The sequence below is a fragment of the Oncorhynchus gorbuscha genome, linkage group LG24 (assembly GCF_021184085.1).
Source record: "Oncorhynchus gorbuscha isolate QuinsamMale2020 ecotype Even-year linkage group LG24, OgorEven_v1.0, whole genome shotgun sequence".
Classification (NCBI taxonomy): Eukaryota; Metazoa; Chordata; class Actinopteri; order Salmoniformes; family Salmonidae; genus Oncorhynchus; species Oncorhynchus gorbuscha.
Window position 1 is genome coordinate 58,162,206 of NC_060196.1, and position 14,396 is coordinate 58,176,601.

General features: G+C 47.1%; 1 protein-coding gene across 2 annotated transcripts in view; it reads left to right on the forward strand.

The window, feature by feature from the left end:
• Window positions 1-14,396, forward strand: part of vars2 (valyl-tRNA synthetase 2, mitochondrial) — a 29,095-nt gene that overhangs the window by 13,661 nt on the left and 1,038 nt on the right. The window contains exons 15-29 of one of the 2 annotated variants that reach the window (XM_046325442.1): window positions 768-849; window positions 1,588-1,664; window positions 2,001-2,088; window positions 2,208-2,301; window positions 4,080-4,150; window positions 4,408-4,533; window positions 5,276-5,380; window positions 7,992-8,060; window positions 8,291-8,369; window positions 8,900-9,030; window positions 10,707-10,859; window positions 10,986-11,258; window positions 12,896-12,949; window positions 13,644-13,846; window positions 13,936-14,078. In XM_046325442.1, the coding sequence (XP_046181398.1) occupies window positions 768-849; window positions 1,588-1,664; window positions 2,001-2,088; window positions 2,208-2,301; window positions 4,080-4,150; window positions 4,408-4,533; window positions 5,276-5,380; window positions 7,992-8,060; window positions 8,291-8,369; window positions 8,900-9,030; window positions 10,707-10,859; window positions 10,986-11,258; window positions 12,896-12,949; window positions 13,644-13,846; window positions 13,936-13,945 (1,615 nt within the window). In that variant the 3' untranslated portion in view covers window positions 13,946-14,078. Of the gene's footprint in view, window positions 1-767; window positions 850-1,587; window positions 1,665-2,000; window positions 2,089-2,207; window positions 2,302-4,079; window positions 4,151-4,407; window positions 4,534-5,275; window positions 5,381-7,991; window positions 8,061-8,290; window positions 8,370-8,899; window positions 9,031-10,706; window positions 10,860-10,985; window positions 11,259-12,895; window positions 13,008-13,643; window positions 13,847-13,935; window positions 14,086-14,396 lie in introns of those variants that run through there. The other variant, XM_046325441.1, reaches the window with a different exon arrangement.

Here is a 14,396-nt window from a genome sequence, read left to right on the forward strand (position 1 = left end):
GGAACACGCCAGGGTAACACGCCAGGGTAACGCGTAACACGTCAGGGTAACACGCCAGGGTAACACGCCAGGGTAACACGTCAGGGTAACACGCCAGGGGAACACGTCAGGGTAACACGCCAGGGTAACATGTCAGGGTAACACGTAACATGTCAGGGTAACATGTCAGGGAACACGTCAGGGTAACACGTAACACGTCAGGGTAACACGTCAGGGTAACACGTAACACGTCAGGGTAACACGTCAGGGTAACGCGTAACACGTCAGGGTAACACGTCAGGGTAACGCGTAACACGTCAGGGTAACGCGTAACACGTCAGGGTAACACGTAACACGTCAGGGTAACACGTCAGGGTAACACGTCAGGGAACACGCCAGGGTAACACGTCAGGGTAACGCGCCAGGGTAACACGCCAGGGTAACACGTCAGGGTAACACGTCAGGGTAACACGCCAGGGTAACACGTCAAGGTAACACGTAACACGTCAGGGTAACACGTCAGGGTAACGCGTCAGGGTAACACGTCAGGGTAACACATCAGGGTAACACGCCAGGGTAACACGTCAGGGTAACATGTCAGGGTAACACGTCAGGGTAACACATCAGGGTAACACGTCAGGGTAACACATCAGGGTCGTCAGCATCTTGTTTACTATCCTATTGACCTCACCATAGAGTTAAGGCCACACCCAGTTGCTATGGTAAAGCTATTTTGTCTTATTCTGCTAATTATTTCTCTTGTCCTCTTTCCCCCTCCTGTGTGTCAGTCGTTCTGGGGATGTCATTGAACCTTTGTTGAAGAAGCAGTGGTTTGTGCGTTGTGGAGAGATGGCCCAGAGAGCCATACAGGTGATTGGACTGTCTCTTTGTGTTGTAGTATTTGCTGTAGGTCACCTCAGCCTGTCTGCTTCAGTGGCACCCTATTCGCTACGTAGTGCACTGCTTTTAACCACTGCCCTGTGTTGGTGAGAGGGTCTGTGTTGGTGAGAGGGTCTGTGTTGGTGAGAGGGTCTGTGTTGGTGAGAGGGTCTGTGTTGGTGAGAGGGTCTGTGTTGGTGAGAGGGTCTGTGTTGGTGAGAGGGTCTGTTTATCATTTGAACATGACAATGAAGAGGATGTAATGCATGGCACTGACTCTCTCTCCCCTCTTTCTCTTCTCTTTCCCTCTCTCTCTCTCTCCACCCTCTTTCTCTCTCTCTCTCCACCCTCTTTCTCTCTCCACCCTCTTTCTCTCTCTCTTTCTCTCTCTCTCTCTCTCCACCCTCTTTCTCTCTCCACCTCTTTCTCTCTCCACCCTCTTTCTCTCTCTCTCTCTCTCTCTCTCTCTCTCTCTCTCTCTCTCTCTCTCTCTCTCTCTCTCTCTCTCTCCACCCTCTTTCTCTCTCCACTCTCTTTCTCTCTCTCTTTCTCTCTCTCTCTCTCTCTCTACCCTCTTTCTCTCCCCCCCTTTCTCTCCTCTTTCTCTCTCTCTCTCTCTCTCTCTCTCTCTCTCTCTCTCTCTCTCTCTCTCTCTCTCTCTCTCTCTCTCTCTCTCTCTCTCTCTCTCTGTCTCTCTCCCTCTCTGTGTGTCTCTCTCCTCTCCCTCAGGCAGTAGATGAGGGACAGTTAGAGATCATTCCTCACTTCTACACCAAAACATGGAGTAGCTGGCTCTCCAACATCAGGTCAGTAAGAGTGGAGAAACTATTACTATTACTCCCCCTGGACCTAGCTGCAAGGTTCTCAGAAGGAGAGAGAAATAATCAGGATATCTGGAATCTTCCAACTAGGATGTCAGTCACATTTATATTCCGGACTGAACTGAACAATAATAGTGTGACGTGTGAGAGAATCAACAACCAGTCTGTTTGTTTTGTCTTCCTGCTGAACTAGCAACACCGGGCCCCGACATCTTCATTGTTTTATTGTTGCTCTTTGACCCCTTGGTTTTATTAAAATAGTCCTTGTTATGACTTATGTGGTTTTAACAATGTGATGCCTGTTTGTGTTTTCCACGTCAGTGATTGGTGCATATCCAGGCAGCTTTGGTGGGGTCATCAGATTCCAGCCTATCGAGTGACTCTCTCAGATTCCACTGACACTCAGGAGGTGCACTGCATGTTTACAGCTGGATTTCACACTCTCACAGTCACACTTATCAACGAATTGTCAGTCATATTTCTGTATTGTAAACAACGTTATTTATTGATGTGTGTTATTTCCCTCAGGAGCTCTGGGTCTGGGGCAGGAGTGAGGAGGAGGCCAGAGAGCGGGCTGCTGGGAAATATGGAGTGACTGCTGACGCCATTACACTGACTCAGGGTGACTGCTGACACCATTACACTGACTCAGGGTGACTGCTGACGCCATTACACTGACTCAGGGTGACTGCTGACGCCATTACACTGACTCAGGGTGACTGCTGACGCCATTACACTGACTCAGGGTGACTGCTGACACCATTACACTGACTCAGGGTGACTGCTGACACCATTACATTGACTCTGGGTGACTGCTGACGCCATTACACTGACTCAGGGTGACTGCTGACGCCATTACACTGACTCAGGGTGACTGCTGACGCCATTACACTGACTCAGGGTGACTGCTGACGCCATTACACTGACTCAGGGTGACTGCTGACGCCATTACACTGACTCAGGGTGACTGCTGACGCCATTACACTGACTCAGGGTGACTGCTGACGCCATTACACTGACTCAGGGTGACTGCTGACGCCATTACACTGACTCAGGGTGACTGCTGACCCCATTACACTGACTCAGGGTGACTGCTGACGCCATTACACTGACTCAGGGTGACTGCTGACGCCATTACACTGACTCAGGGTGACTGCTGACGCCATTACACTGACTCAGGGTGACTGCTGACCCCATTACACTGACTCAGGGTGACTGCTGACGCCATTACACTGACTCTGGGTGACTGCTGACGCCATTACACTGACTCAGGGTGACTGCTGACCCCATTACACTGACTCAGGGTGACTGCTGACCCCATTACACTGACTCGGGGTGACTGATGACACCATTACACTGACTCAGGGTGACTGCTGACACCATTACACTGACTCAGGGTGACTGCTGACGCCATTACACTGACTCTGGGTGATTGCTGACGCCATTACACTGACTCAGGGTGACTGCTGACGCCATTACACTGACTCAGGGTGACTGCTGACGCCATTACACTGACTCAGGGTGACTGCTGACACCATTACACTGACTCAGGGTGACTGCTGACGCCATTACACTGACTCGGGGTGACTGCTGACACCATTACACTGACTCGGGGTGACTGCTGACACCATTACACTGACTCGGGGTGACTGATGACACCATTACACTGACTCAGGGTGACTGCTGACACCATTACACTGACTCAGGGTGACTGCTGACACCATTACACTGACTCAGGGTGACTGCTGACACCATTACACTGACTCAGGGTGACTGCTGACACCATTACACTGACTCAGGGTGACTGCTGACCCCATTACACTGACTCAGGGTGACTGCTGACCCCATTACACTGACTCGGGGTGACTGCTGACGCCATTACACTGACTCAGGGTGACTGCTGACACCATTACACTGACTCGGGGTGACTGCTGACACCATTACACTGACTCAGGGTGACTGCTGACACCATTACACTGACTCAGGGTGACTGCTGACGCCATTACACTGACTCAGGGTGACTGCTGACACCATTACACTGACTCAGGGTGACTGCTGACGCCATTACACTGACTCAGGGTGACTGCTGACCCCATTACACTGACTCAGGGTGACTGCTGACCCCATTACACTGACTCAGGGTGACTGCTGACGCCATTACACTGACTCAGGGTGACTGCTGACGCCATTACACTGACTCAGGGTGACTCACCTTAATAAGTCTATCTGTCGGGAGATCTGCTTTACTACCGTTCCATTGAATTGTTTGTAGCACAACAATGACTCAGAGTCCCTGTGGTGCCACACTATCACAAGCCTGTTGTGTTGTCGGTTTGTTTTCGATTGGCTCGTTTACACCCTCTCTCTCTCTCTCTCTCTCTCTCTCTTTCTCCATGTCAGACCCTGATGTATTGGACACCTGGTTCTCCTCAGGGCTCTTCCCATTTGCCATGTTGGGCTGGCCACAGCAGGTACTTGACTTGCATTTCCTCCCCATATGTTTCACTTTTCACAAACAAAAGAATATCTGTGTCCCAAATGGCACCTTTTCCCCATAGGGCTATGGTCTAAAGTAGTGCACTATGTAGGGAATAGGGTGCCTTTTCAGGCATCCATTGTATTGTCTAGGACTCATGACATCAACCACTAAAAATATGCCCCATATAAGTGCCCACTCTTCCTCATGCTTACTTGACATGTTGTGTCCCCTACAAATATGCCCCCACAGACAAGTGACCTGAGGCAATTCTACCCCAACACTATCCTGGAAACAGGAAGTGACCTCATCTTCTTCTGGGTGGCCAGGATGGTGATGCTTGGCACAGAACTGACTGGGCAGCTACCCTTCAAACAGGTAGCGATACTAACGACAACGTGGTCTGATATTAACGACAACGTGGTCTGATATTAACGACAACGTGGTCTGATATTAATGACAACGTGGTCTGATACTAACGACAACGTGGTCTGATATTAATGACAACGTGGTCTGATATTAATGACAACGTGGTCTGATACTAACGACAACGTGGTCTGATATTAACGACAACGTGGTCTGATATTAATGACAACGTGGTCTGATACTAACGACAACGTGGTCTGATATTAATGACAACGTGGTCTGATATTAACGACAACGTGGTCTGATATTAATGACAACGTGGTCTGATACTAACGACAACGTGGTCTGATATTAACGACAACGTGGTCTGATATTAACGACAACGTGGTCTGATATTAACGACAACGTGGTCTGATATTAACGACAACGTGGTCTGATATTAACGACAACGGGGTCTGATATTAACGACAACGTGGTCTGATACTAACGACAACGTGGTCTGATATTAACGACAATGTGGTCTGATATTAACGACAACGTGGTCTGATACTAACGACAACGTGGTCTGATATTAACGACAACGTGGTCTGATATTAACGACAACGTGGTCTGATACTAACGACAACGTGGTCTGACATTAACAGCGCTTGATAACAACAACAGAGTATAAATTAGAGCCCCTATTCTTACTCTCTCTCTCTGTCTCCCTCCCCATCTCTCTATTTCTCTCTCCCTCCCTCTTTCTCTCTCCCAGGTGCTCCTCCACTCTCTGGTGAGGGATAAGCATGGCAGGAAGATGAGTAAATCTCTGGGAAATGTCATCGACCCTTTAGATGTTATCTCTGGCATCTCTCTGGAGGTACACACACGGTCAGACCTGTCCAGCCTGGCCGGGAGACAGAGGACCTGTTAGGAGTAACATGGTCAGACCTGTCCAGCCTGGCCGGGAGACAGAGGACCTGTTAGGCGTATCACGGTCAGACCTGTCCAGCCTGGCCGGGAGACAGAGGACCTGTTAGGAGTAACGACAGAGGACCTGTTAGGAGTAATGACAGAGGACCTGTTAGGAGTAACGACGGAGGACCTGTTAGGAGTAACACGGTCAGACCTGTCCAGCCTGGCCGGGAGACAGAGGACCTGTTAGGAGTAACACGGTCAGACCTGTCCAGCCTGGCCGGGAGACAGAGGACCTGTTAGGAGTAACGACAGAGGACCTGTTAGGAGTAACGACGGAGGACCTGTTAGGAGTAACACGGTCAGACCTGTCCAGCCTGGCCGGGAGACAGAGGACCTGTTAGGAGTAACACGGTCAGACCTGTCCAGCCTGGCCGGGAGACAGAGGACCTGTTAGGAGTAACGACGGAGGACCTGTTAGGAGTAACACTGTCAGACCTGTCCAGCCTGGCCGGGAGACAGAGGACCTGTTAGGAGTATCACGGTCAGACCTGTCCAGCCTGGCCGGGAGACAGAGGACCTGTTAGGAGTATCACGGTCAGACCTGTCCAGCCTGGCCGGGAGACAAAGGACTTGTTAGGAGTAACGGTATCTATTAGAACACTAAATCATGGTGGTGGAAGGACATTACTGCCACAGAATTGATCATCTTGTTCTGGGCTGTAAAAACAACAGAGAGAGAGAGAGGAGGGTGAGGAGAGTAGAGGATGTCTTGCTGCAGTGGAAATATGCTCTTGGCAATCTGCCCTGTAGTGGAGCTCTCCCACTCTAACATTTTACCTAGCATGATTAAAAAGTAATGACTTATTACAAAAGCTCACTGTCTCTCCCACTATTTATGTCTTCTCTCTCTTTCTCTCCCACTATTTATGTCTTCTCTCTCTTTCTCTCCCACTATTTATGTCTTCTCTCTCTTTCTCTCCCACTATTTGTCTTCTCTTGCTCTCTCTCTCTCTCTCTCCCACTATTTATGTCTTCTCTCGCGCTCTCTCAAATTCAATTCAAGGGGCTTTATTGGCATGGGAAACATATTTACATTGCCAAAGCAAGTTGAGTAAAAAAATAAACAAAAGTGAAAAACAAAATATGAACAGTAAACATTACACTCCAAAAGAATCAAGACATTTCAAATGTCATTATGTATATATACAGTGTTGTAAGGATGTGCAAATAGTTATTAAAGTACAAAAGGGAAAATAAATGAGCATAAATATGTACAATGGTGTTTGTTCTTCACTGGTTGCCCTTTTCTTGTGGGAACAGGTCACATCTTGCTGCTGTGATGCACACTGTGGTATTTCACCCAGTAGATATTGGAGTTTATCAAAATTGGATTTGTTTTCAAATTCTTTGTGGATCTGTGTAATCTGAGGGGAATATGTCTCTCTAATATGGTCATACATTGGGCAGGAGGTTAGGAAGTGCAGTTCAGTTTCCACCTCATGTTGTGGGCAGTGAGCACATAGCCTGTCTTCTCTTGAGGCCACCGTAGGCAGACATGGATCTCAATAGCAAGGCTATGCACACTGAGTCTGTACATAGTCAAAGCTTTCCTTAAGTTTGGGTCAGTCACAGTGGTCAGGTATTCTGCCAATGTGTACTCTCTGTTTAGAGACAAATAGCATCCTAGTTTGCTATGTTTTTTTGTTGATTCTTTCCAAAGTGTCAAGTAATTATCTTTTTGTTTTCTCATCATTTGATTGGGTCTAATTGTGTTGCTGTACTGGGGCTCTGTGGGGTCTGTTTGTGTTTGTGAACAGAGCCCCAGGACCAGCTTGCTTAGGGGACTCTTCTCCAGGTTCAACTCTCTGTAGGTGATGGCTTCGTTATGGAAGGTTTGGGAATCGCTTCCTTTTAGGTGGTTGTAGAATTTAATAGCTCTGTTCTTGGTTTTTATTATTAGAGGGTATCGACCTAATTCTGCTCATTATTTGGTGTTTTACGTTGTACACTGAGGATATTTTGGCAGAATTTTGGTGTTTGTCCCATTTTGTGAATTCTTGGTTGGTGAGCAGACCCCAGACCTCACAGCCATAAAGGGCAATGGGTTCTATAACTGATTGAAGTATTTTTAGCCAGATCCTAATTGGTATGACGAATTACATGTTCATATTGAGGCCATAGAAGGCCTTTCTTGCCTTGTCTCTCAGATCGTTCACAGCTTTGTGGAAGTTACCTGTGGCGCTGATGTTTAGGCCGAGGGTATGTGTAGTATTTTGTGTGCTCTAGGGCAACGGTGTCTAGATGGAATTTGTGCAGAAGATCTAGGTGCTGCTGTAGGCCCTCCTTGGTTGGTGACAGAAGCACCAGATCATCAGCAAACAGTAGACATTTGACTTCAGATTCTAGTAGGGTGAGACCAGGTGCTGCAGACTGTTCTAGTGCCCTCGCCAATTCGTTGATATATATGTTGAAGAGGTTGGGGCTCAAGCTGCATCCCTGTCTCACCCTACAACCTTGTGTTTGTGTTTTTTTTTGCCAATTTAAACCACACATTTGTTCCCCCCCCTCCTCAGAGGCTCCAAGAGAAAGTGGAGGAGGGCAACCTTGACCCCCGTGAGAGCATGGTCGCCATGGAAGCGCAGGTCAGTCAGTTGCCCGCCGCCGTCCCTCGACTCCCTCCTCTCAGTCATTTGTTCCGTCTGAGTGGGTCATGTTCATTTACTTCCTCTGTGCTCTCTCCCTGACTGTGTCCCGAATGGCACCCTATTCCACATGACCAAAGCCCTAAAGTAGTGTGCTGAATAGGGACTTAAGGGTGCCATTTTGGGATACAGCCCCTGACTCCTGTCTCTTTGTCCCCTATGGCGTCCAGAGGAAAGACTTCCCTAAGGGGATCCCAGAGTGTGGTACTGACGCACTCCGCTTCGCACTCTGCTCTTACAAGGCCCAGGGTGAGTGACTCTGTTCTTACAAGGCCCAGGGTGAGTGACTCTGTTCTTACAAGGCCCAGGGTGAGTGACTCTGCTCTTACAAGGCCCGGGGTGAGTGACTCTGTTCTTACAAGGCCCAGGGTGAGTGACTCTGCTCTTACAAGGACCAGGGTGAGTGACTCTGCTCTTACAAGGCCCAGGGTGAGTGACTCTGCTCTTACAAGGCCCAGGGTGAGTGACTCTGCTCTTACAAGGCCCAGGGTGAGTGACTCTGCTCTGACAAGGCCCAGGGTGAGTGACTCTGCTCTGACAAGGCCCAGGGTGAGTGACTCTGCTCTTACAAGGCCCAGGGTGAGTGACTCTGCTCTTACAGACTCTCTGAGTCTCCCTGATGTCAGGTGTTTTATCTGAGGAAAGAGGTCTCTTTGTAGTTTTTCTCTTGAGAATAGCCGAGGTAGTCTTCCAAAGTTCTGACAACAACAAAAAAACAACAGTTTGTTTCCATAGCAACAATATCACTGTCTCTCTCTCTCTCTCTGTCTTTCCATCAGGTGAGGACATCAGTCTGTCCGTGTCCCAGGTGCTGAGCTGTAGACACTTCTGTAACAAGATGTGGCAGACAGTGAGATTCACGCTGGGTGTCCTGGAGGACCGTGGGGCTGAACTGGGAACAGTGGAACAGGTAATGGATTAGATTTATACCGTAGCGGAACACCAACAGACATGACAATATTATATAGCTGTTGTTGTCACATTAATGTCACTGGGAGACTAAAGTGAAAATGTGACAATGGAAGTTAAGATTCTCTCTATAATAATCACTGATTTTTCCAGTCATTTAAATTCCTTAATTCCTGTTTGTTATAAACTAGGTTTCCATCCAGAGGTCGAGGGGCATAAAGATGGCGGCCAACGTGCACTTAACACAAATTCCTCGTTCCGCTCGTTCATTTCTCTCCGTTACTCTTTTCTTTTTGTCGGGTCATTAACAGAGTATATATGATCCCTATTTTTAGCTTCCAGATGCAATTTGAAGAAAAACGAAACTGTAGATTGTGCAGATTTTTTTGATTGGCACTTTGAACCATGTCGCATGCCGTAGTTTAAACAGGTAGTGCTTTTAAACAATTACGTCATATCTTTTAATTCTGACATTTGAATGCACTTCAGCCATTGGCCGACGGATTTTCATGCATATATATTCTAAAATCAGCATAAAAGCAGTGTATATCTTCCCAGCAGAGATGTTTCCATTTATTTATTGTATTTTTTTTAACCTTTATTTAACTAGGCAAGTCAGTTAAGAACAAATTCTTATTTTCAATGACGGCCTAGGAACAGAGGGTTAACTGCCTGCTCAGGGTCAGAACGACAGATTTGTACCTTGTCAGCTCTGGGGTTTTGAACTTTCAACCTTCCGGTTACTAGTCCAACGCTCTAACCACTAGGCTACCCTGCCGCCCCATTAAATGAACTGGTTGCAGATAACAGGCTGTGATGACGTAGAGCACATACAAATACCTTATGTAACGAAAGAAATAAAATACAAGTTAAATAGCTTTCCATCTCATTTATAACCCTTCTGATCATTTTGTTCCAAAACAAATGGCCCACTCTGGTCTCGGTACGTGTTCTCTAGCCAACAGCTCACAGATACAGGCTATCTACACGTTATTACGGACAAAAGACAAAGATGACTTCTATTGTCAAAAGGCAGACAAGCATCGACTCATCGTAACTCATTTCATCTGTAGCCTAGTCAACTGCATGGTTTCCCGAGTCGTAGTGGGAGGACCACACAACATATCGTTGTGTGACTACAAGTTTACTTTGATGTGATGGTTATGATATCAATATTTGCGCATAAAGGAATTTCCACCGCCATTTCCTTCATTTTACGCAAAAAGATCCCACGTTGTTTAGCGTATTTTGTTTTCTTGACATTTGGAAAGTTTACTGACAAATGTTCTGTTTCCATCAGGCCTGTTGTGACATTTTATATCAGACATTTTTACTAGCATAAATAGGTGGGATGGAAACCTGGTAATAGCTGGAAATATATATTGTAAATATGACTCTCTCCCTCCCTCTGTCTCTCTCCCTCTCTCTCCTTCCCTCCATCTCTTTCCCTCTCTCCCTCTGTCTCTCTCCCTCTGTCTCTCTCCCTCTCTTTCCCTCTCTCTCCTTCCCTCGGTCTCTCTCCCTCTCTCTCCGCCCTCTGTCTCTCTCCCCCTCCCTCCCTCTCTCTCCCTCTCTCTTTCCCTCTCTCTCCCGCCCTCTGTCTCTCTCCCTCTGTCTCTCTGCCTCTCTCTCCTTCCCTCTCTTTCTCTCCCTTTCTCTATCTCTCTTTCTGTCCAGACCTCTCCTCTGAACAGTATGGACCAGTGGGTTTGTTCTCGGCTCTATAGCACGGTGCTCCAGTGTGAGCAGGGCTTTGAGAGATATGAACTCCACTCTGTTACCGCTGCCCTTCACTCCTTCTGGCTGCACAGCCTCTGTGACATCTACCTGGTGAGGAGAATCTGTCATGGACTGTAGTTTAGTAACGGACATCAAGGACTGAGGAGAAACTCTCTGTCTTCTCTCTAACTGTGTCTTCCCCTGATCTCTACATCTCTCTCGCTCTCTCTCTCTCAGGAGTGCATCAAGCCAGTGCTGAGCCAGGACTCTGGCGGCGGGGCGTTGGGTCTGATCGACACAGTGCACACTGGGAGAGGTAGCCAGAGAGAGAAGCAGGTGGTCAGGGCTGTTCTCTACCACTGTGTGTCTGTCTCTCTGGCCCTCCTCTCTCCCTTCATGCCCTTCCTCACTGAGGAGCTGTGGCAGAGGCTCTACCTTCTCAGGGGAGAGGGTGGTGATAGCGCCGGGGCTAGCTTGTGTCTACAGCCATACCCACAGTCTTCACAACTGGTAAGAGAGTAGTAGGGGGAAAAGTTGCACAACTGAAATGTAAACTCAGCAAAAAAATAAACTTCCTCACTGTCAACTGGGTTTTATTTTCAGCAAACTGAACATGTGTAAATATTTGTATGAACATAAGATTCAATAACTGAGACATAAACTGAACAAGTTCCACAGACATGTGACTAACAGAAATTGAATAATGTGTCCCTGAACAAAGGGGGGTTCAAAATCAAAAGTAACAGTCAGTATCTGGTGTGGCCACCAGCTGCATTAAGTACTGCAGTGCATCGACTCCTCATGGACTGCACCAGATTTGCCAGTTCTTGCTGTGAGATGTTACCCCAGTCTTCCACCAAGGCACCTGCAAGTTCCCGGACATTTCTGGGGGGAATGGTCCGAGCCCTCACCCTCCGATCCAACAGGTCCCAGACGTGCTCAATGGGATTGAGATCCGGGCCCTTCGTTGGCCATGGCAGAACACTGACATTCCTGTCTTGCAGGAAATCACACACAGAACGAGCAGCATGGCTGGTGTCATTGTCATGCTGGAGGGTCATGTGAGGATGAGCCTGCAGGAAGGGTACCACATGAGGGAGGAGGATGTCTTCCCTGTAACGCACAGCGTTGAGATTGCCTGCAATGACAACAAGTTCAGTCCGATGATGCTGTGACACACCGCCCCAGACCATGATGGACCCTCCACCTGCAAATCGATCCCGCTCCAGAGTACAGGCCTTGGTGTAACGCTCATTCCTTCGGCGATAAACCCGAATCCGACCATCACCGTCCTCATGTCTCCTTGCAGCATGCCTAAGGCTCATTCACGCAGATGAGCAGGGACCCTTGGCATCTTTCTTTTGGTGTTTTTCAGAGTCAGTAGAAAGGTCTCTTTAGTGTCCTAAGTTTTCATAACTGTGACCTTAATTGCCTACCGTCTGTGAGCTGTTAGTGTCTTAACGACCGTTCCACAGGTGCATGTTCATTAATTTATGTTTCATTGAACAAGCATGGGAAACAGTGTTTAAATCCTTTAAAAGTTATTTGGATTTTTACGAATTATCTTAGAAAGACAGGGTCCTGAAAAAGGGACGTTTCTTTTTTTGCTGAGTTTATGTAGATACTAACACACACACACACACACACACACTTTATACCCATTTATGTCCATACTGGTGTGGGGTTTATAGCACTTGTATAGCTATAAAACTACTGACTAGAAAGCTATAGACTTAATGAAATCCTATTGGCTATAGAGCTGTGAGGATCATTAAACTTATGAGGCTTGGACACTTAGAGGAAAATGTGCTATTTAGAACCTAAGATGGTTCTTCGGCTGTCCCCCATAGGAGAACCTTTTGAAGAACCCAATTTTGTTTACAGGTAGAACCCCTTTTGGATTCCATGTAGAACCCTCTGTGTAAAGGGTTCTACCTGGGGAAAAAAAGGGTTCTCTTATGGGGACAGCCGGAGGTTCTAAATAGTTACATTTTTTTCTAAGAGTGTACTATGGTAATGTCATTAGTGCTGAGAAACTAACAGTCACATCTGTGGTTTTGTTTTCTCTTCTTCCTTGTTTTTTTTACCTCTATCTCTCTCCCATCTATCTCACTCCTTCTTGTTATTTCTGCTCAACTTCCTGCCAGGCACACTGGCACTTCCCCCAGGAGGAAGCAGACTTCACTCTGGTCCAGGAAGTGGTGAGAGTAGCCAGGTCCCTCAGGGCCCAGTGTGGCATGACCAAGGAGAAGCCTGACAGTACGTCACTGTCACATCAATGTCACAACCGAACTCAACTGGATAGATAAATGTTATGTCTATTGGCCTGGTATTGGATAAGTTGTTGTCTCACAGATTTAGTAGTCGACCACACAGAGATTTGACAGAGGAACTATAACGGTGCTTCAATGTGACCATTGCATGTTCTACGTGGTTATATAAACCGAGTTGTAAACTGGAGAGATCCTGATCGAAATCTGATCTATGATATGTAGCATCCCTCTGAAAAACTCATTCTGCCTTGTGAACGTTATAATCATTCCGTCTGAGCATTACAGTAGACTGTATGTGTTAGTTCTAGATGAAGCAGTGTATTCACCCTGGCAGGGCCATTTCTTTCCAACTGTACGTCATAACAGTGTCATAATATATTCATCAACATGACAAAGCCTTCTACATATAAGGATAATGTTTCCTATCTGTTCTAGTGTAGGCTGGACAAAAAAACTGATCTAAATATGTTTACGATATGGACCATCTTTCTGTCAGGCTATTTCATGGCATGATTCTCTTTTATAATGTATATGAATAATATGATAATAATGATTATTAATCATAATCATATATACTCATTAATCATGTATACTAATAAATCGCATTTCCTCTGTGTTCCAGTGTGGGCCGTGTGTTCGCCCAGCCAAGCCCAGATCCTGGTCCACTTTGGCCCTGCTGTACGGACCCTGGGCCGAATCACCAAGCTCCACCTCCACTGTCCTCAGGGGGCCGGCTCCCTGTCCTTCCCGTCGGCTCCCCTTCCCCCTAAAGGCAGTGCTGTGGGTGTGGTCGACCACTCCTGTCAGTTACACCTCAATGTTCAGGTAATCATTCGGCGCATTCAGTGTAATCTCACAGATTTCTAGAAATGATGGATTGTAAATATGGTACTGAGTTGTTTGCCTTCTTCCAGGGCGGTGTGAATGTGAGCAAACTTAGTCTCCAGCTCTCCCAACGCAGGGAGAAGCTCCTCTCTAAACTGGAACAGTCCCTCTCTCGAACCCGTGTGCCAAACTACTTCCAGAAGGTTCCAGAGCGAGTGAGGATAGAGACAGAGAACAAAGTAAGATATAAAAACTGGGAAGTGGGTGCATGAAATGTGGCAAGGGTGTGTGTTTTGTGAGATAAAACGGGCCGATGACAGAATGCCTCACACACTCACTTGCCACAGTCCCCTGTGACCAACACAACAGAATGAGCTATATGACATGTTGGGAGATCTCCCTGGACGATGGGACTTTTTAACTCTCATAGTTTGCTCGTGTTATTGATCCTTGTCTTTGTAATCATTGCTGATGTTTGTGACGATAACGTACTACTTGACTCTAGTTTATTTTTTATATTTTTTTCACCTTTATTTAACCAGGTAGGAAA